General features: G+C 39.0%; 1 protein-coding gene across 6 annotated transcripts in view; it reads left to right on the top strand.

Moving 5' to 3' along the window:
* FAM169A (family with sequence similarity 169 member A) overlaps positions 1–20,610 on the top strand; it is a 68,661-nt gene that overhangs the window by 20,920 nt on the left and 27,131 nt on the right. For 5 of the 6 annotated variants that reach the window (XM_060400230.1, XM_060400231.1, XM_060400232.1 and 2 more), the window contains exons 3-5: positions 65–164; positions 473–558; positions 2,643–2,814. In XM_060400230.1, the coding sequence (XP_060256213.1) occupies positions 65–164; positions 473–558; positions 2,643–2,814 (358 nt within the window). Of the gene's footprint in view, positions 1–64; positions 165–472; positions 559–2,642; positions 2,815–20,610 lie in introns of those variants that run through there. The other variant, XM_042233682.2, reaches the window with a different exon arrangement.

A 20,610-nucleotide genomic window follows, 5' to 3' on the forward strand; every position in this document is an offset into this window, starting at 1 on the left:
ACACGGTGTTTTTTATATTTTCTTTACCAGCTCTTCACTAATGTTTAATCAATTGTCATTTCAGATTCCTATTAGCCTGTCAAATGTAGGCTTTGTACCTCTCTATGGTGGAGATCAGACCCAGAAAGTTCTTGCTCTTTTTGCACCAGAGGACTCACTTACAGGTCTCTATTTTGCTTAATCTTTATAAATTGAGGAATTCCCCCCCCCCCAAACAATTAGAAATTTATTAAAAGATAGCTACATGAAGGGATTTGGGGGGGGGAGCTTATTTCAAACTGTAAATTTAGGAAAATAAAATTTCTCAGTTGATTAAATATTTAGTGAGCGAAATACAATAAGATAGTATAAATGGGGCTGCCACACTGTATTATAAAGTATGGGTATATTTAAGAGTATCCTTAAAATCTACAAAATAGTAATATCATGTACTTTAAGACTTCGATGTTAACCATCATTTATTCTCTTTTAGCTGTGGCACTTTACCTTGCTGATCAGTGGTGGGCTATTGATGATATTGTGAAAACATCTGTCCCTTCTAGAGAGGGGCTTAAGCAGGTAACAAGACCCTGTCGTTTTAGAAGTGTTTCTTAAGAGACCATTTCACGATGTGTTTCCCACAAACAGGGATAGTTTTTGAAGTTACTGGGCTGTTCTCCATTTTAGGGTACCTGGTGATATTATACCCTTTCATTGTTCCATTGTTACGGTGAAACTGGCACTTAAATTGGGCTTCCTTGATTTTAATGTGAGGGAGTAGGGATTGAGTATTGAGGGAGGAGGAATGAGAACCTGTGGTTTAATTGATCTGGAGTTACCCACATCAACTTCAGGTTCTGATTTTTCCTTTTGGGTGGGAAAAAGCTTATTCTCTCTGTGTGGTTGCTTAGGTTCTCTGTCTCTAGGAGAGACTGACCAGGAAACTTGCTTATGAGTAGGGCCATTTTGGGTGGTCCATTCAGTGTTCCAAACAGTGTAGTGGAGAGGAGGTCCTCAGTAGCATACTGTAAAACCTAGTCCTTTTTTCTGTCCCCGTCATCATTTTATCAGTTACTTAGAAGATGACATAGTTGGCATGCTTATCATGCCACAGTGCCAGAAGAGAGAACTCATCTGTAGAGGCAGAATTAAGAAAGCAAAGGATCTAACATGATGAAAATAAACTATTGGAAAAGGTAAAATAATATCTATGGGTTCAGAAAATTAACTGTATACCATGAAGATCAAACTAAAACAGCAGCACATATGAAAAAGATTGGGCTTTAGTTAATTAGAAGTAAATCAAGGAAAGAAAGAAAGCTAATAAAAACCTTAATTTTATACAGAAGAGCCCCATTATCATATCAATATCTTCAGTTTATATTTGTAGTAGCTGTATCCGCTGACATGCAGAGAGATATTAGGGATCTGAAGCCATTTCAAGGGATAAGACTGGAATGGCAGGAGTACCCAAAATCATATTAGATTAGTCTTTTTCTGCATTCAGCTTTGATAGGAAATTTAGGAGAATATCATGGCTGTTTTCAAATATTTGTAGACTCTGTGGTCCAGAATATCAAGCAAAGTATAGTTTATGGAAAAGAGATTTCATTCAGTTCAATGTGAGGATGAATTTCATGCTGGTCAGAGCTGTTGAAGGAAGGCATGGGTTACCTTGAAAGCTGGTGAGCATGGTCATTTCAGGTGGTGTTTGGTACTGGAAATCTCTTTCCAGGGAGGTTTTTGGTAGTAGTGTGTGTGCCTAATGCTTTTTTTCTCTCCCTTCCCCTAATTAGACATTCTTGTTTTTCTTTAAGGAAAGTTGGGGCGGGCGTGTAGATTTCATGGCTAGACTCTTGTGTTTAGCTGTGACAGATATCTGTGGGGAAAACTCTACTGTTCAGGGTCAGGCAGTTGATGAGGGGATCCCTGTGACTGTGTAGGGCTGCCTGTAGGAGGTGAGGATCTGTTTCCATTCTGTGATTGACCCAAGTTTTGTTTTCATCAGACTGCCCTGGTGTCACCATCATTGCCCATGTGGTCTGGTGGAGGGGTGTGTGTGTGTGCGCGCGCGGGGAGACAGGTATTCCTGAGGGTTGCATAACAAACACATGACTGTTACATGACCATTTTACCTGGGAAGGATGAGACAGATGCCTTTCCCAAGAGCATAATTATGGCTTTCCTCATCAAATGAGATGATTGTTTTTAAAGTCTTCAGGGTAACACTAAGCTTTTGTCCCTTTTATTTTCTTTACTTTTTTTGTGTGTGTAGGCTGGAATGGGTGGAAAGAGTTGACGCACTAGAGATGTTGGGGGCTGCAGTTAGAGTTTGGGAAGACCTGGGATCTGGGCAGTTGGAAGCCAGAAGAGAACACTGACCGCTGAAGTGGAGATGCTGGGCATTGGTATATTGGAAACCTGCTTGCCCATTTTAGAATTTCGCTGCGAAGCATTACTTCATGCATAATTTGTATCCATAGAAATGGATTGTTATTGGTGTGAATGACTTGGTCTCATCTTTGTGAAAATAAAATGGTTTACAAGTCATCAAAATGCTTTGAATGTCAGTACAAGATGCGGAGCCAGGGAGTGAGGTAAATTGCATCTCTCAGTCGATGCGCATTATAACCGTTGTGCCTGGTGTCTGACTCTCTTTGTAGGTGAGAACTCTTGGGGAGAGAGTGGTTCTGTATGTTCTGAATCGAATTATTTATAGAAAGCAGGAAATGGAGAGAAATGAGATCCCATTCCTGTGTCATAGCAGTACTGATTATGCTAAGATTCTGTGGAAGAAAGGAGAGGCCATTGGGTTTTATTCAGTTAAGCCTACAGGTGAGTCTTTAAAAGTTATTTAAATAAAATATTTATTATGTAAACTCACTTTCTGGACCCCACCTATATCAATGTCCCTTTTAAATTAGTATCTAAAGTACAAATTGAGATGATTTTACTCAGTATTTCTTGTGAGTGCTTTGATTCTATGTAAGTGAGGATTGTTAGGAAAGTCTTGAAAAAAAGATTAAACATTTGATAGGAAAATTTCGCCACGTATGTGAAGAAAGCTGTATGTTGAGGCTCAAATTTGTCTTCTCTCCCTCCCATTTCCTTCCCTTTATTTAAAGGTCCTTGTTCTACTTTGATTCCTGTTCTGTCACTATTTCCAACTTTTTCCAAAGCCCCTTTCTACCTGTGGACCCGATGCACAGCCTTTCTCTTCTAGTTTTAGCTGATTCAGCCTGATGGGTTAAAGGCCGCTTTGCTAATCACCGTGAAAAACAAAGTGCTTTAATATATTTAGAGAATCCAAGCATCTTTGACATCATTAATCTAGTCAAGTTTGGATTTCTGATCCCAGGACCCAACTACACCCTATTCCTGAAAGACTAGAGCAGCTTCATCTTGCTCTGTGTGTTCTGTTCATTTAGTTCCCTAGAGCTTCTGGAGCCAGAAAAATCAAACCTGCTTAGTCCATGTGCGTACATACTCCACACCTGACAACCACCGTGTAACAAAGGCAGCCTTGCTCTGCACCTAGGCCAAAAGACCTTTCACAGAGAACGCTCCCATTATTTTTCTGTCTTTTTTATATTTCAGACTTGCCAAATTTAGCTCTTGTGATCAAATGCCCTCTAAAGATCTTACCAAATTCCCTGCTGACTTGAAGGATAGTTGTGACTAATAATACCTTATTCATATAATTAGTGGACATTTATGATGAGAATTAGTATACATAGTCAATGAAAGGGAGGTCACTTTTTCTCAAGAATAAATAAAACTGTGATCTATAGTTTTAAATGGTTTGGTGTAGTAAATAAGTCTCCGTTAGTATGCTGTTTTATTCTTGTATAAATTTGAAGCAGAACCAGTAATTATGTAACTCCAGAAAGATACCATCATTTAGAGGCAGAATAATGATGTTTGTTTAATGAAAGCCTAGTGCTGTATTGCATAAAGACATCACTTTATTGGCTTAAAATGTTTTCATACATTTGGGGCTGGAGTATGTTTCAGTTACTATATGCTTTATTTTATACAAGATAATTCCTATGGAAATTAAAGGCTTGTTGCTGCTCATACTGGCTACAGCAGGGTTTCCTACTTGAAACTAGCTTATAGACATTTGAAGTACATGAGAGTGTATGCTTTATCATTTAGAGCATCTCTAGATGAAAGACACACAGTTAGTACCGGGCACAGCACTCCCCTCTCAGTGTTTCTGGTCGGGACTCGATTCCAGGCGTTGGGCCCTCTTTGATGTGTGTCCGGGGCTCCTCCTCTGCTTTGGGGCTCCTCCTCTCCTTTGGAACCTGGCTTCTGTTTTCTGTTTCTGGCATTTAACTCAGATTTATATCCTTCGGCTTCCAACTGCTACTTGTCTGCCCCTCTTAGCACCTTCCATTCTTCCCTGCTAACTGCCTTTCTGCCTGTTTATTTGTCTTTTTCCACTTTAAGCTCTGGCTCTCGTCAGCCAGAGAACAGTGGACTTAGATGTGCTTATGCTAGCCTTTGAACCTGTAACCATCTAATTCAGTCTGGAAGTAGTTTTCTACAAAGGAAACCCATGATTGTAAAAAATTGCCCAGGACAAAAACTGAAACACTTTGTGATAGAAATGTTCTTAATGTATTGATACGTAGCAGAAAAAAACTGTACCAGTAGCAAAAAGATAAAGTCTTTATTAAATACATTTGTAGTTGAATGAAAGTCTGTGATTATCACTCATTATTTATGATTTTTTAAATAAAATGCAAATCAGTATATAGGGTTATTAGTAGGAACATAAAAGTTATCTTGATATATAAGAGGAGACTGTTTATGAGGTCAAATCTAATTATAGGAAATGAAGCTCAAGAAAATATATAATTTTGGGGGGCCTGAAATAAATTATCATGAGAGATTTATAGTTTGTTTATCTTTTGGGTTAGGTAGATGTCAGATTATTAAAAATAGTTTTTAGCAGATCACTGTATAAAATCTGATACAGAACACTAAAGAGAGCTTGTAGGGTTGAGTAACATCACTGTAATAAGATTTTCTGGTCCCTCCTATGGTTATTAAGCATTTTATCTATAGAAATAAAAGGAACAGAATTAATGCTTGCTGTGTTTTGGTAGTATGTAATATTTGTTCATGGACTCATAAACTGAAAAGATAAAGGTAAGCTCTATATATTTTATTAAGAGAGATATTTTCAGTAAAATTTTATTTTTTGCTGAATAATTTTCCAAATGTATAATATGCTTGTGTTTTGATCCATCATATACTAATATTAATTTTAAGGAAAACTCAGAATTACTTTTGAATTGGTACTTAGAACCTTACGGTCACAAGGAATTTTAAAAATTTATATTTAAAAAAATTTATATTTATATACAGATATGTATTTACAGAGGGGAATGATTAGGTAATCAATATATAACCCAAACATAAAAATATATTACATCAAGATAACAGTGTGTAGAATAAATAGAATAGAAGGCAGGGTGGAGAGGAATGATGTAAACGTTTTTACTGTTAATAGTTCCGTAGTAAGGAACAGTTTGTTCAGTGTGTGATGACAGTTATCAAATCAAATTGATAATAGTTTTTATTTTATTTATTTATTTATTTTTTATTTTTATTTTTATTTTTTTATTTTTTAAATTTTAAAATCTTTAATTCTTACATGCGTTCCCAAACATGAACCCCCCTCCCACCTTGATAATAGTTTTTAGGGTCCATTTGCTACATTTAAAAGAGTAGTGATATAGTTTTTTTCTTTAATCAATATTGTTTTTCTGAGAAGGGATAGGGCGACTTCCCTGGCAGCCCAGTGGTTAAGACTCCGCACTTTCACTACAGGGGACAGTGGGTTCAATACCTGCTCAGGGAACTAGATCCCCCACATGCCCTAAGGCCAAAAACCAAGAAGGAAACATAGTAAATTTATATAGAGAATCCTGGCAGACACCATGTTAGTTAATAGATCATGGTTAACATTACCAAGAATAAAACGCATCACTATTAGAGACCCCAGGATGGTATACTGAGAAGGACACCACATCTTTTCTGTACTCTTTTTGCCCCAAATGCATAATCTCAATTTTATTATGAGAAAACACTAGATAAAGCCAAATTGGAGGTTATTTTACAAAGTAACTGATCAGTAACCTCCAAAAGTATCAAGATGATGAAAGACAAGGAAAGGAGGAGGAAGTATCAAAGACCAGAGTTTAGGAGACATGAAACTAAATACCATATGGAATCTCGGATTGGATTCTGAAACAGAAAAAAGGTATCAGTAGACAAACTGCTGGAAGTTGAATCAGGTCTGCAGTTTTGCTGATAGTCTTCTATCAGTGTCGAAGTCCTGGTTTTGATAATAGTTTTCTGGCCATGTAAGATGTTAACATTAGGAGCATTTGGATGAAGGATGTGTGGGAACTCACTCTGCATATTTTTGAAACTCTCTGCTAAGTCTGAAATTATTTTTAAGATAAATAGTTGTTAAAAGTGAAGTCACCCAGTTGGTCTGACTCTTTGTGACCCCATGGACTGTAGCCTACCAGGCTTATCTTGTCCATGGGATTTTACAGGCAAGAGTACTGGAGTGGGTTGCCATTTCCTTCTCCCCAGGATCTGTCCAACCCAGGGATCAAACTCGGGTCTTCCACATTGTAGGCAGATGCTTTACCATCTGAGCCGCGAGGGAAGTCTTGCTAAAAATTATAGTCTTTATAATTGATGGAAATTTTAAATGTTACCAAAGGTGTGTGAATACATGTTACGTATTTCAAAATTATTTAATGGTTCAGTTCAGTTCAGTCGCTCAGTCCTGTCTGGCTCTTTGCGACCGCATGAATCTCAGCACGCCAGGCCTCCCTGTCCATCACCAACTCCCGGAGTTCACTCAGACTCGCGTCCATCAAGTCAGTGGTGCCATCCAGCCATCTCATCCTCGGTCGTCCCCTTCTCCTCCTGCCCCCAATCCCTCCCAGCATCAGAGTCTTTTCCAATGAGTCAACTCTTCGCATGAGGTGGCCAAAGTACTGGAGTTTCAGCTTTAGCATCATTCCCTCCAAAGAAATCCCAGGGCTGATCTCCTTCAGAATGGACTGGTTGGATCTCCTTGCAGTCCAAGAGACTCTCAAGAGTCTTCTCCAACACCACAGTTCAAAGGCATCAATTCTTCGGCGCTCAGCCTTCTTCACAGGGCAACTCTCACATCCATACATGACTACTGGAAAAACCATAGCCTTGACTAGACGGACCTTAGTCGGCAAAGTAATGTCTCTGCTTTTGAATATACTATCTAGGTTGGTCATAACTTTTCTTCCAAGGAGTAAGCGTCTTTTAATTTCATGGCTGCATTTACCATCTGCAGTGGTTTTGGAGCCCCCCAAAATTAAAATCTGACACTGTTTCCACTGTTGCCCCATCTATTTCCCATGAAGTGATGGAACCGGATGCCATGATCTTCGTTTTCTGAATGTTGGGCTTTAAGCCAACTTTTTTACTCTCCTCTTTTACTTTATCAAGAGGCTTTTTAGTTCCTCTTTACTTTCTGCCATAAGGGAGGTGTCATCTGCATATCTGAGTTTATTGAGATTTCTCCCGGCAATCTTGATTCCAGCTTGTGTTTCTTCCATTCCAGTGTTTCTCATGATGTACTCTGCGTATAAGTTAAATAAGCAGGGTGACAATATACAGCCTTGACGCCTTGACATACTCCTTTTCCTCTTTGGAACCAGTCTGTTGTTCCATGTCCAGTTCTAACTGTTGCTTCCTGACCTGCATACAGATTTCTCAAGAGGCAGCTCAGGTGGTCTGGCATTCCCATCTCTTTCAGCATTTTCCACATGAACAAAAAAGTTTCCTTTGAGGAATTTGACTTGTCCAAGAGAAAAAAATATTTAAAAATATAAAAAATATTTTAAAAAGTATTAAATAATTCCCCTGGGAAAAGTCCAAACTCCTTGTCAGCAATCTCCACCATGTACACGAGTTAACTTCTTAATGTCTCATTCTTTAGTTCGGTTCATTCGCTCAGTCGTGTCCGACTCTTTGTGACCCCATGAATCGCAACACGCCAGGCCTCCTTGTCCATCACCAATGCCCGGAGTTTACTCAAACTCATGTCCATTGAGTCAGTGATGCCATCCAGCCATCTCATCCTCTGTCGTCCCCTTCTCCTCCTGCCCCCAATCCCTCCCAGCATCAGGGTTTTTTCCAGTGAGTCAACTCTTCGCATGAGGTGTCTGAAGTATTGGAGTTTCAGCTTTAGCATCAGGTCTTCCAATGAACACCCAGGACTGATCTCCTTTAGGATGGACTGGTTGGACCTCCTTGCAGTCCAAGGGACTCTCAAGAGTGACTTTCATTGTAATTCTATACCCAGATTATAAATGAAGTATGAGAGACAAGGAGATTTCTACATAGTTAATTAAAAAAAAACCTTTTTTAATCTCTCATGCATCGTTTTTCAAGGAAGCTAGAATTTATGCTCTGTTAAAATAAGGAAATCAAGAAAGAGATTAGGAAATGAAGGAGAGAAATATCCCCAAATCACAGCTCTGATCATTCTGGGGCTTCTCTGTCCCAGTTGGTAGCCATTAGCTTTATGTAGCTATTTAAATGGAAATTAGTTAAGATGAAATAAAACTGAAAATTGTTTCTCAGTCATGCTAGCCACAGTGTAAGTGTCCCATAACTGCATGTGGCTACCACACTGAAGAGAAGAGATATAGAACATTTCCATCATTGCAGAAAGTTCTTTTGGACAGCACTTTTCTAGAGATTGACTTATCTAGGTTGTAGTTGGTTAGGAAGCTCTGGGTCATTGATTCAAAAATACGGAATACCTGATGTGTTTGCATTTATCAAGATGAGTTTTATCAAGTTAAGGGAGACTTTCTTGAGGGATACGTTAGAAGTAAACACTAATTAATGAGTGATAAACCACTGTTAAGGTGTATCAAAAAGCAATGCAGGATAGAAAAACAATCCTGATATACCACATGGCTCAGTTATCAAAAGTGTATGTGTGTGTGTATGCATAATGTAATTGCTGAAGACTGGTCTAGCGAAAATGATATATTACTATATTGAGGTAATAGGACAAGGCCTGTATAGGATGTGTGGTTATGGTATAGTGGGAATTGTTGTTCAGTCCCTAAGTCATTTCTGACTCTTTGCAACCCTTTGGACTGCAGCATGTCAGGCTCCTTTGTCCTTCAGTATCTCCTGGAGTTTGCTCAGATTCATGTCCATTGAGTTGATCATGCTGTCTTAACCATCTCATTCTGTCACTGCTGTATTGGGAGTAGGGTGTGTGAATGTGTTAATATATAAAAGTTAATTCTCATCTCCTGTACTGGGAGGTCAGTATCATGCCTAAGATGGAAAAATCAAGAAGTAGTAAGTTATTTAAACTGGAAATACTGTATTATATATATGTATATATATATAATATATATAATGTTCAGTTGCTCAGTCGTGTCCGACTCTTTGTGACCCCATGAATCGCAACACACCAGGCCGCCCTGTCCATCACCAACCCCCAGAGTTCACTCAAACTCACGTCCATCGAGTCAGTGATGCCATCCAGCCATCTCATCCTCTGTCGTCCCCTTTTCCTCCTGCCCCCAATCCCTCCCAGCATCAGAGTCTTTTCCAATGAGTCAACTCTTCGCATGAGGTGGCCAAAGTACCAGAGTTTCAGCTTTAGCATCATTCCATCCAATATATATAATATATATTATATATGTATATAATAACTGAAAATAACTTTAAATACCGAAAAAGATGAAAGTGCTTGTTTCTGGGGGATGGATTGTGTGTGTGTGTGTGTGTGTGTGTATGTGTGTGTGTGTGTGTTCCCCAACAAGTCTTAGAGGACTGTTGGGCGCTGGCAGTGTGTATGTGAAATTTTGATGGAGAGTTGAAAATGAGCACTATCAAAAGGACTATTCCCAGAGTCTGATCGGTGTCTACCACAAAACTAGGTGAAGTTTCTAAATCTCACAGGGTCTGTGACAATCAGGTCCACCTATTAAAAGGGCTATACTAACTAGAAAACTGCTCGGGAGAAAAATCTCATACAGGCATGAAAAATAAAACAAAACCACTTGTTAATTCAGTGAAAGTTTTGTTAACTGTCCTATGTCAAGAAAGATAAAAGATAGTAAATGTGTATAAATCAGATGTCACATTTTAGTGTAGACGGGAAAAAATTTGAAGTCAAGTGTTATTTTGGAAATGCTTCTTATTTGGCTTCAACTGTAAATCTCCTTGATCCAATTTGAAGACTTGTGTTTTGGAAAAACATAAGAAGGTTGTGAGGGAAGCAAAATCTAATCAACACCTTCAACATCAGTTTGTTAACTTGCTTCCAAAGGGATTTATTTATGATCGATATTAGGAGATGTATTTTTGGTTTTTGAAATTTCCATTTGAAATAATATTTAGTGGAAGTGTTTTTTCCTCTCTTCATTTGCTGTTAGCTTTTGTTACAACTTTCTGACTTCTTTTTACTCAGAGCTATAGCTATGATCTTACCTCCTTTTTTGGATAGGTCATTCAGTTTCTCTTCACTAAAATTTAGATTTCTGGCCCTTCTGTTTCAAGATTTTTTGAGGAATAACAAAAATGTGATATAAAATAATAACTTTTGATAGTATATATTGTTGTTGTTCAGTTGCTCAGTCATGTCTGACTCTTGGCGACCCCACGGACTGCTGGCTTCCCTGTCTACCATCTCCCGGAGCTTGCTCAAATTCATGTCCATTGAGTCTTTGATGCCATCCAACCATCTCATCCTCTGTTGTCCCCTTCTCCTCCTGCCCTCAGTCTTTGCCAGCATCAAGGTCTTTAACTACATTGAAGTGAGGTGCCCGGCTGGGAGGCAAGCCCAGCTGCAATTCCTGCTGCTGTGGGAATAGAGGCATTTGGACCTTTGGCTGTGCCAGTGGCCCACCTAATACTGTATGAGAGTTGTGATAAGTAACGAAATTACAGATTTTGTTTTAAGCCAGTACGTTTGGGGATGGTTTGTGAGGCAGCAATAGGTAACTGAAGGGTTGTGAATCAGAAAGCCATCCACAACCCGGAAACAACCGTGTGGCATTGTTATTTAAAAATGAAACTCTTTAATGTTGAGCTTTCCAGATTCGGTTTATTGTAACAGCTCATGTTACCTTAACTGATTTATAAAGCATGAAGACTGTGATGAGAATACTTCTCTAGTAATATATGGCGAGGTCTCATGTAAAGATATTTGCTGCTGCTACTGCTAAGTTGCTTCAGTCATGTCCGACCCTGTGTGACCCCATAGATGGCAGCCCACCAGGCTCTCTGATTCCTGGGATTCTCCAGGCAAGAACACTGGAGTGGGTTGCCATTTCCTTCTCCAATGCATGAAAGTGAAAAGTGAAAGTGAAGTCGCCCAGTCATGTCTGACTCTTCGCGACCCCATGGACTGCAGCCTACCAGGCTCCTCCATCCATGGGATTTTCCAGGCAAGAGTACTGGAGTGGGGTGCCATTGCCTTCTCCAGTAAAGATACCTAGTAGCATTATTTCTTTAGGATTCACTTTATGCTGTGTGTCTGTGGAGACAATCACACACTGATGGCTTCATAAGGTATTAAGCCAGGTTTCATGAAGGTGAGAAGAGACAAATTCCCATTTAGACAAAGAGGAAATGGTGATGCCATGAAAAGAGATGCTGGGAGCCAGCGTGAGGGATTCCAACCGTGACAAGGTCATGCGGCACAGCTCTGATGGCAAGGGGAATCAGACCTCAGGTTTTCCCCCTGGAATTACCTGAGCATCCACCCCCCAACATTAAGAATCTGCCTGCCTTTCCACTCTTCTGACATTCTCTAGAAAAAGTCAATTCAGGGCTTTAGTCTTCTGCATTTGAAAGAGTGTTTCAATCCAAAAACCCCTCTGATGGCTTTCTAGCCTGCCTGCAGGACTTGTACAGCTGCGCATGTGATTGTTTTAGGCCTCCTGACCGCAGGAGGCACAGGAAGCTTAAAACATCCTAGGAATGTAGGGGCTTCGGAAGAGTCAAAATCATTAGAATAGGACTGATTAAAGGTTTCATTTGTTGAGCCAATACTTGCTGCCAAATTTTCATATCCTTTATTTTTAGATATAGTTGGTATATAGAAAAACAAGTAGTAGACCTGGTATTAGCAACATTAAATCTTTGAGTTAAGTACCTTCTTTGTTATAACCCACTGCACCTTTGTTCTATAGAGATGTAACTTTAGTGCTTTAAGGAGATGCAGATTAAAGAAAAACACTTAGGGGAAACAAAATTAACATTCATTAAGAAACACAGCCAAAAAATTTAACATTCATTAAGAAAGACAGCCAAAAAATTGTTAACAAGCCTCCTGGCCAGAAGATAATGTAAATCACCTGAGACCTTTTGTATACAAAAAGAGATACAGAAAGAGTCTGGGCTGCTAACGCTACATAATTTTGTATTACCCATTGATCTCTATGTATAATCAAAAGTATAAAAGGCCTTGAAGGACAATAGAAGGAGAGCCAGTCGCTGGACTGGTTTCCCCGTGTCTCCTCTTTACTCTGATTTCAGGCTGAATTCCCATCTGGGGTGTGGAGGCTCACTATGTGTACTTACTTGTCCTGGCTTTTAAGATCCGTAAGAGAGAGAGCCCAAGGCGGGGCACTCTCCGATATTCAAACGGGCGCTGGCGGCCTAACGTAGATGGTACAGGCTCCTTGTCTGGAGCTTTATTGGGTTTCCATGTAACCCAAGTTAATCAGCCTCTTCTCTCCACTTAATTTTCCTACTACAGTATTTCTTCCTAATCTAATCTTATATTAATAAATAAATAAGTTTTCCTCGCCGACTCTGTCTACCCTTCGAATTTCCTGGATCCACCGGGGCTGGACCCCGGCAAAGAGAGTCATTCAATTGTGACAGAACAGCTGTTCTTGAATTTGATGCATAGATCCTGAATGATATTGCGAACATTTATTCATTTACTCAGAAGTTATTTGTATTTGTTATATTGATAGGGAAGGAGAAGAAGGGGAGGGGAAGAGGGTGAATAGGAGAAAGAGCAAGAAGCAGAAATTGAGAGATAGTAATAAAATGTTTGCAAACTCTATCCTCATGGAACGTACATTTAAGAGGAGGAGATAGCAATGGATAGACAAATAGATGATATGCTCTCAGGTGCTATGAAGAAAAACTAGATTAAAAGAATAGTGTGTGTTGGGGTGGGTACTATTTAAAATAGAGGCACTATTTAAATAGACTAGTCAGGGCAAGCATCTCTGAAGGTAGTGAGGGAACAATGAGGGAAGAACTTTCCTGAAGTTTCAAGAGAAGAGGTTTTTAGAGGTCTGAATTTCACTCTGGGTGATAGGAATCTGGTGGAGGATTTTGAGCATGGAAGTAACACAATCTGGTTAGTCTTCTATAAAAGTAGCTGTGTTGTGTGGAAAACCAGAAAGAGAGATGGCAGGGTTAAGAGTGAAGTTAGTTAAGAGGCGGTTGCAGAAAACTCTGGTGAGAGGTGAAGAAAGGGGTAGAAGTCTTCATAATTTAGATAAATTACGGAGTCATTGCTGCAGTATTTCTAATGGATTATGCATAGGCTGTGAAGGAAAAGTCAAGGATGAGATCTCAGGTTTTGCTCTGAGCCCCTGGTAGAATGATGATGAGATTTACTGAAAAATTAGAAAACAGGAGAAGGAGCAGGTTTAGGGAGTATATGAAAAATCTGATTATAAACAGTTTATTAGAGTCACATGTATACATTTGTTGTTCCATTTACATTTTTAAGCTTTATTAAGGTTCATTTACATACCATACAATTTACCCATTGTCACTGTTCAGTTGCTCTGTCGGGCCTGACTGTCTCTGACCCCATGGCCTGCAGCACACCAGGCTTCCCTGCCTTTCACCATCTCCTGGAGCTTGCTCAAACTGGTATCCATTGAGTCAGTAATACCATGCGACAATCTTGTCCTCTGTCGCCCCCTTCTTCTTCTGTCTTCAGTCTTTCCCAGCATCGGGGTCTTTTCTAGTAAGTTGGCTCTTTGTATCAAGTGGCCAAGATATGGAGCTTCAGCATCAATTCTTCCAATGAATATTCAAGGTTGATTTCCTAGTTTGATTTCTAGCGTTGATTGACTGGTTTGATCTCCTTGCAGTCCAGGAGACTCTCAGGAGTCTTCTCCAACACCACAGTTTGAAAGCATCAATTCTTCGATGCTCAGCATTCTTTATGGTCCAACTCTCACATCCATACATGACTGCTGGAAAAACCATAGCTTTGAATATGCAGACCTTTGTCTGCAAAGTAATTTCTCTGCTTTTTAATACTGTCTAGGTTTGTCATGGAGAAGGCAATGGCACCCCACTCCAGTACTCTTGCCTGGAAAATCCCATGGACGGAGGAACCTGGTGTGCTGTAGTCCGTGGGGTTGCTGAGAATTGGACATGACTCAGTGACTTCACTTTCACTTTTCACTTTCATGCATGGAGAAGGAAATGGCAACCCACTCCAGTGTTCTTGCCTGGAGAATCCCAGGGACGGTGGAGCCTGGTGGGCTGCCGTCTATGGGGTCGCACAGAGTCGGACACGACTGAAGTGACTTAGCAGCAGCAGCAGCAGGTTGGTCATAGCTCTTCTTCAAGGATCAGGTGTCTTTTCATTTCATGGCTGTGGTCACTGTCTGCAGTGATTTTGGAGTCCAAGAAAACAAAATCTGTCACTGTTTCTGTTGTTGCCCCATCTGTTTGCCGTGAAGTGATAGGACCCAATGCCATGATCTTAGTTTTTTGAATGTTGGGTTTTAAGCCAGCTTTTTCACTCTCCTCTTTGACTTTCATCAAGGAGCTCTTTAGTTCCTCTTCACTTTCTCCCATAAGCTGGTGTCATCTGCATATCTAAGGTTACTGATATTTCTCCCAGCAATCTTTATTCCAGCTTGTGCTTTATCCAGCCTGGCATTTCTCATGATGTACACTGCATAGAAGTTAAATAAGCAGGGTGACAATATACAGCCTTGACATACTCCTTTCTCAATTTGGAACCAGTCCATTGTTCCATGTCTGATTCTAACTGTTGCTTCTTGACCTGCCTACAGGTTTCTCAGGAGGCCAGTAAGTTGGTCTGGTATTACCATTTCTTTTTATCTGTCTTCTTGACTATAGCCAATCTGGTAGGTGTGAAGTGGCATGGCATTGTCATTTTGAGTCACATTTGCTAAATGGCTAAGGATGTTGAGCGTCTTTTCACATGCATTTTGGCCATTATTGTGTCTTCTCTGGGCTATGTGTTCAAATCCTTTACCCATTTTTAAATTGAGTTGTCTTTTTATTTTTTTAACCCTTCTTACTTTATTGTGGTATAACTAACTTACAAAAAGTTAACCATGTTGATGTTATGTTTTGACTTATGTATATAGCTGTGATACTGTCACTACAATCAAGATAGTAAACAGATCTCTTATTCCGAAAAGTTTCTTTGTGCCTATTTGTAACCATCCTTCCTTCCTCAATTTGTCCCCAAGGAAACACTTATCTGCTCTCTATTATTATATATTAGCCTGCTTTCTAGATTTTTATAAACTGGAATCATATAGTACATTTTTTTTTTTTTTTTGGTCTGGGTTCTTTCAGTATGATTATTTTGAGGTCCATCCTATTATAATTCACATATCATCAAGTTTACCCTTAAGTGATTTTCAGTATGTTCACAGAGTCATGCAACCACCAGTACTGTCTAATTCAAAACTATCTTCATCACCTCGAGAATTCCTGTACCCTTTAGCTGTCGCTCCTCATTTCCTTTATCTTAGAATTCCTGAAAGCCACTAATCTCCTTTCTGTCTAGATTATTTATCTTAAAATATGTTTTTTAATCTGATTTTATCGTGGTCAGAACACTTAACAGAAGATCTACTGTCTTCACAGATTTTTAACTATGGATTACAGCATTGTTGACCACAGATGTCGTGTTGTATATAGCACGTCTCTAGAACTTGGCTTTACTGAAACTTTAAACCCATTGACAGCTGCCCAGTTTTCCATCACTCTGCCCTTGACACCCACTGTTCTGCTCTCTGCTAGGAATTTGACTGTTATAAGCTGTCTCGTGTAATTAGACTCATGCAGTGTTTGTCCTGTGGCTGACTGACTTCGCCTAGCATAATGTCCTCAAGGTTCATCCATGTTGTACATTGCAGATGTACATTTTTCTGAAGCTGTTTGTATGTATCCTGTACGCACCCCACCGCCACCCCTTATTTTCTTTGTCCATTCATTCATCAGTGGACCTTTAGGTTGTTACCACATCTTGGCTATTGTTAATAATGCTGCAGTGAACATTGAATTACTAATCTCTTTGAGATACTGATTTCCATTATTTTGGATATATACCCAGGAGTGGGATTGCTGGATCTGTGATAGTCCTATTTTTAATACTTTGAGGAGCCTCTGTGCTTTTTTTCATGGTGGCTACACCATTCTGCATTCCCATTAATAGTATACAAGGGTTCCAGTTTTCCATATCCATGTTAGCATTTATTGTCTTTTGTTTTGCTGGTAGCAATCCTGACACGTATGAGGTGATACTTCATTTGAGTTGCTGTACCCTGATGATTTGAGACATTGAACATGTTTTATATACCTGTTGGCCATTTGTATGTCTTTGGGGAAATGTCTGTTAAATCCTTAGCTCATTTTTAAGTTGGGTTTTATTTGTCTTTTTATTAGTGAGTTGTAAGCAGTTTTCATATATTCTAGATAGAAGTCCTGTACGAATACATAATTTGAAAGGATTTTCTCTCATTTTGTGGCTTGTCTTTTTACTTTCTTGTTGATGTCCTTTGAAGCACTAGTTTTTATAAAGTCCAGTTATCTTTTCATGTGTCACTTTTGCTTTTGGTGTTATAGCTAAGAAGACTTTTCCTGACCTAAGATGATGAAGATTTACTGCTGTGTTTTATGCTAAGATTTTATGTTCCATTTGCAGTTAATTTTTGTATGAGGTCTAAAAAACGGGGAGTGGGGCCCAACATCATTCTTTTGCATATGTGGATATCCAGTTGCCCCACCCCCATTCATTTTAAAAAGACTGTTCTGTTTCCATTGAAATGCCTTGGGATTCCTGTCAAAAATCAGTTGACCAAAAATAAGAGGTTTTGTTTCTGGAACTTCTGTTCTGTTGATTGCTGTTTATTCTGTGCCAGTACCACACTGGCTTGATTACTGTAGCTTTGTAACTTTTAAAATAGGAAGTCTTTAAATTGGAAGTCTTCCAACTTTGTTCTTCTTTGTTAAGATTATTTGGGTCATTTGTGTTTTTTTGCATTTCCATGTGAGTTTTAGGATTACTTTGTTAATTTCTGCAAAAAATCCAGCTGGAATTTTGAACTTATAGGTCAGTTTGGGGTGTGTTGACATCCTAACAATGTTGTCTTCTGAATCATGAACAATGGGATATCTTTCCAGTTATTTAACTGTTCTTTAATTCCTTCGGTTGTTTGAAAAATTAATTACTTCTTTTTGGCTGTGATGGGTCTTCACTGCATCCCAGGGGCTCTTCGTTGCTGTGCGCGGGCTTTCTCTAGTTGGGGTGAGCGGGGGCTACTCTCTAGTCGCGGTGTGCAGGCTTCTCGTTGCAATGACCTCTCGTTGCAGAGCAGGGATTCTAGAGTGCGTGGACTTCAGCAGTTGTGGCATATGGCCTTAGTTGCTCTGCGGCATGTGACATGTTACCTAACCAGGGATGGAACCTGTGTCCTCTGCATTGCCAGGCAAATTCTTAACCCCTGGACCACCAGGGAGGTCCCTAATTCCTATTAAATGTTTGTAGTTTTCAGTTTTGTACTCTTGCCAAATTTATTCCTGTGTATTTTATTATTTGGTGATGCTCTTGTTAGTGGAATTGTTTTCTTAATTTCATTTAAAGATTGTTCATTGCTGGTGTCTAGAAATACAATTGAAAAAAAATTTTCTTTTTTTGGCCACTCTGCAAGGCACTTGAGGGTCTAGATCCTAGTTCCCCAACCAGGGGTCAAACCTACGCCCCCTGTAGTGGATGCCTGAGCTGTTAACCACTGGACTGCCAGGGAAGTCCTTAATTGATTTTTGTATATTGATCTTATATCCTATAATCTTGCTGAACTTAAAAACTATCAGTTTTAATAATTTTTTAGTGAATTTCTTAAGATGAAAATCTTAAGGTCTGTATACAAGAAGGTTTTCTTTCTTTCTTTCTAGGTGCTTTTCATTTCCTTTTCTTACCTAATTGCCCAGCTAGAACCTACTTAAGATATTGAATAAAAGTGGCAAGAATTAACATTTTTATCTTGTTCTTCATCTTAGGGGAAAATATCTGGTCTTTCACCATTAAGTGTGATTTTTATTAGCTGCCAGGTTTTTCATAGATCCCTTTATCAGATTGAAGACCTTGAGTATTTTTCTCATGAATGTGTCTAATGCTTTTTCTCTGTATTTGGAGATGACTGTGTGTTTTTTGTTATATTTACATTTATATGAGCTCTTCCGTTCATCTTGGAGTAAGTTTCATGCATTACAGAAATAAAAGATTGTGATCATAAGCATTTGGATAAATGGTAGAAACCTTGAGAGTAGGGAGATTACCCAGAGAGAGCATATAGAATAAAATTGTGGCCAAAGGTGAAGCTCTGAGGAGTGTAAATACCCAAGCTGCCTCTTGTGCAGTGCTAAATTAAATTTCAGCTAGTAGATTTTTAATGAAAGTTCATCTAAGGTTGTAGGGTTTGTTTTTTTTTTTCCCCCCTGCTAATTACTAAGTACTTGTGCTGTTGATGTGTCTGAAGAATCTCTGGTAACTTGGGAAGTTTTTCTGCCCTTTATTTGATTTCTCTTATATCTGGGTAGAACCTGATAGAAATATAAAAATAAGAATTTAAGGTATAGTCACAAAAAGAGAATTAGCATGGTTTTTTGAAATGAATATGTACATGGTGAATAAGTAGAACTTTAGACTTTGTGAAAACTGTTAATTCCATAAATTGACCTTGTTAACACTATTAGATGCTAGACTCTACCTTTTCTCTATTTAAAGGAATGTTTGTGTAAAAATAGAAAAAAATCAATTTGTGGGACATTTACTTCATATATTTGGCATTCTGAGGCATGCACAACAGTAAAAGCAATAGATCTGCAGACAGTATTAAGAACTAGATAGGATTCTCTTCTCATGTTTGCTTTGTCGTTTGAATTAATGTTACTTTTAAAGTAATGTCTCTTGATAAATCAAGAGACACTTCTAGCAGTTACTATGAGAGAACCCTAATTTTAAGGCATTAAAAAAGCTAGTCACTGTAGCTTGTTGGTGAGGCTACCTGTTAGACTAATAAAAATTTTATGTATTTATTTTGGATTTATTGAGTATAATTGATAAATTGAAGTTGTGATGTGACACAGATTGCAAAATATTCACCATAATCAGTATATTAATTGCCTAACATGGTTGCCATTTTCTTTCTTCCTTCTTTTCTTTTATATATATATATATAGTGTGTGTGTGTGTGTGTGTGTGTGTAATTTCATTTACTTTTGTCTGTGTTGTGCCTTTGTTGTACGCAGGGTTTCCTCCGGTTGCAGCGAGCAGGGTGCTCTCTGGTTGTGGGGTGCAGGCTTCTCATTGTGTGGCTTCCCTTGTTGCAGAGATGGGCTCTCTGGTGCTCAGGGTTAAGTAGCTGTGGCTCCCGGGCTCCGGAGCACAAGCTCTATAACTGTGGCACCCGGGCTTAGCTGCTCTGTGGCGTGTGAGATCTTCCTGGACCAGGGATCAAACCCCTGCTGCCTGCATTGGGTTTTACATGTACATATTTACAACTGAGCCACCAAAGAAGCCCTCTTCCTTTCTTTTTTTTGAGGTGCTAATGCTTAAGATCTACCTTTTTTAAAAAAAATTTGGTGTGTGTGCTCGGTTCTGTCCAGCTCTTTCCTGCTCCATGTACTGGAGTGGGTTGCTCTTTCCTCCTCCAGGAGATCTTCCCTACCCAAGGATCAAACCCGAGTCTCCTGTGGCTCCTGCATTGGCAGGTGGTTCTTTATCACTGAGCCATCTGGGAAGCCTGAGATCTACCTTTTAAATAAATTTAATGTATGTAAAGCAATATTGTTAATTACAGCCACTATGTAAGACATTTTGACCCTTATTAGTTTCCTAACTGAACATCAGCGGTTAAGAACTAAGTATATAACAATGTGTGTTACCTATTTTGAATTTAAATTAGTTGTCTTAGTGTGTGTGTGTGCTTAGTCGCTCAGTTGTGTCTTGACTCTTTGTGACCCCATGGACTGTTTAGCCCACCAGGCTTCTCTCTTCTCCAGGCAAGAATCCTGGAGTGGGTTGTCATGCCCTCTTACAGAGATTATTGCAAAAAGTTATTGAAGTTCTCCAGTTTAATAAAAAGTAATTCATTATTTGGTTGAACTTAAAAAGCCTTGCTATACTGACCATCCCATCAAATGATATGATTGGTAAAAGTTAATTTGTGAAAGGTTTGTTGCCTGAAATTTTGTTTCTTTCTTGAACTACATCATTATAAGTATCCAAAATCATGTGAATAATATAACTGAGAATAATTGTTTTAC

Source organism: Ovis aries, chromosome 16 (genome assembly GCF_016772045.2).
Source record: "Ovis aries strain OAR_USU_Benz2616 breed Rambouillet chromosome 16, ARS-UI_Ramb_v3.0, whole genome shotgun sequence".
In the NCBI taxonomy this organism is placed as follows: domain Eukaryota; kingdom Metazoa; phylum Chordata; class Mammalia; order Artiodactyla; family Bovidae; genus Ovis; species Ovis aries.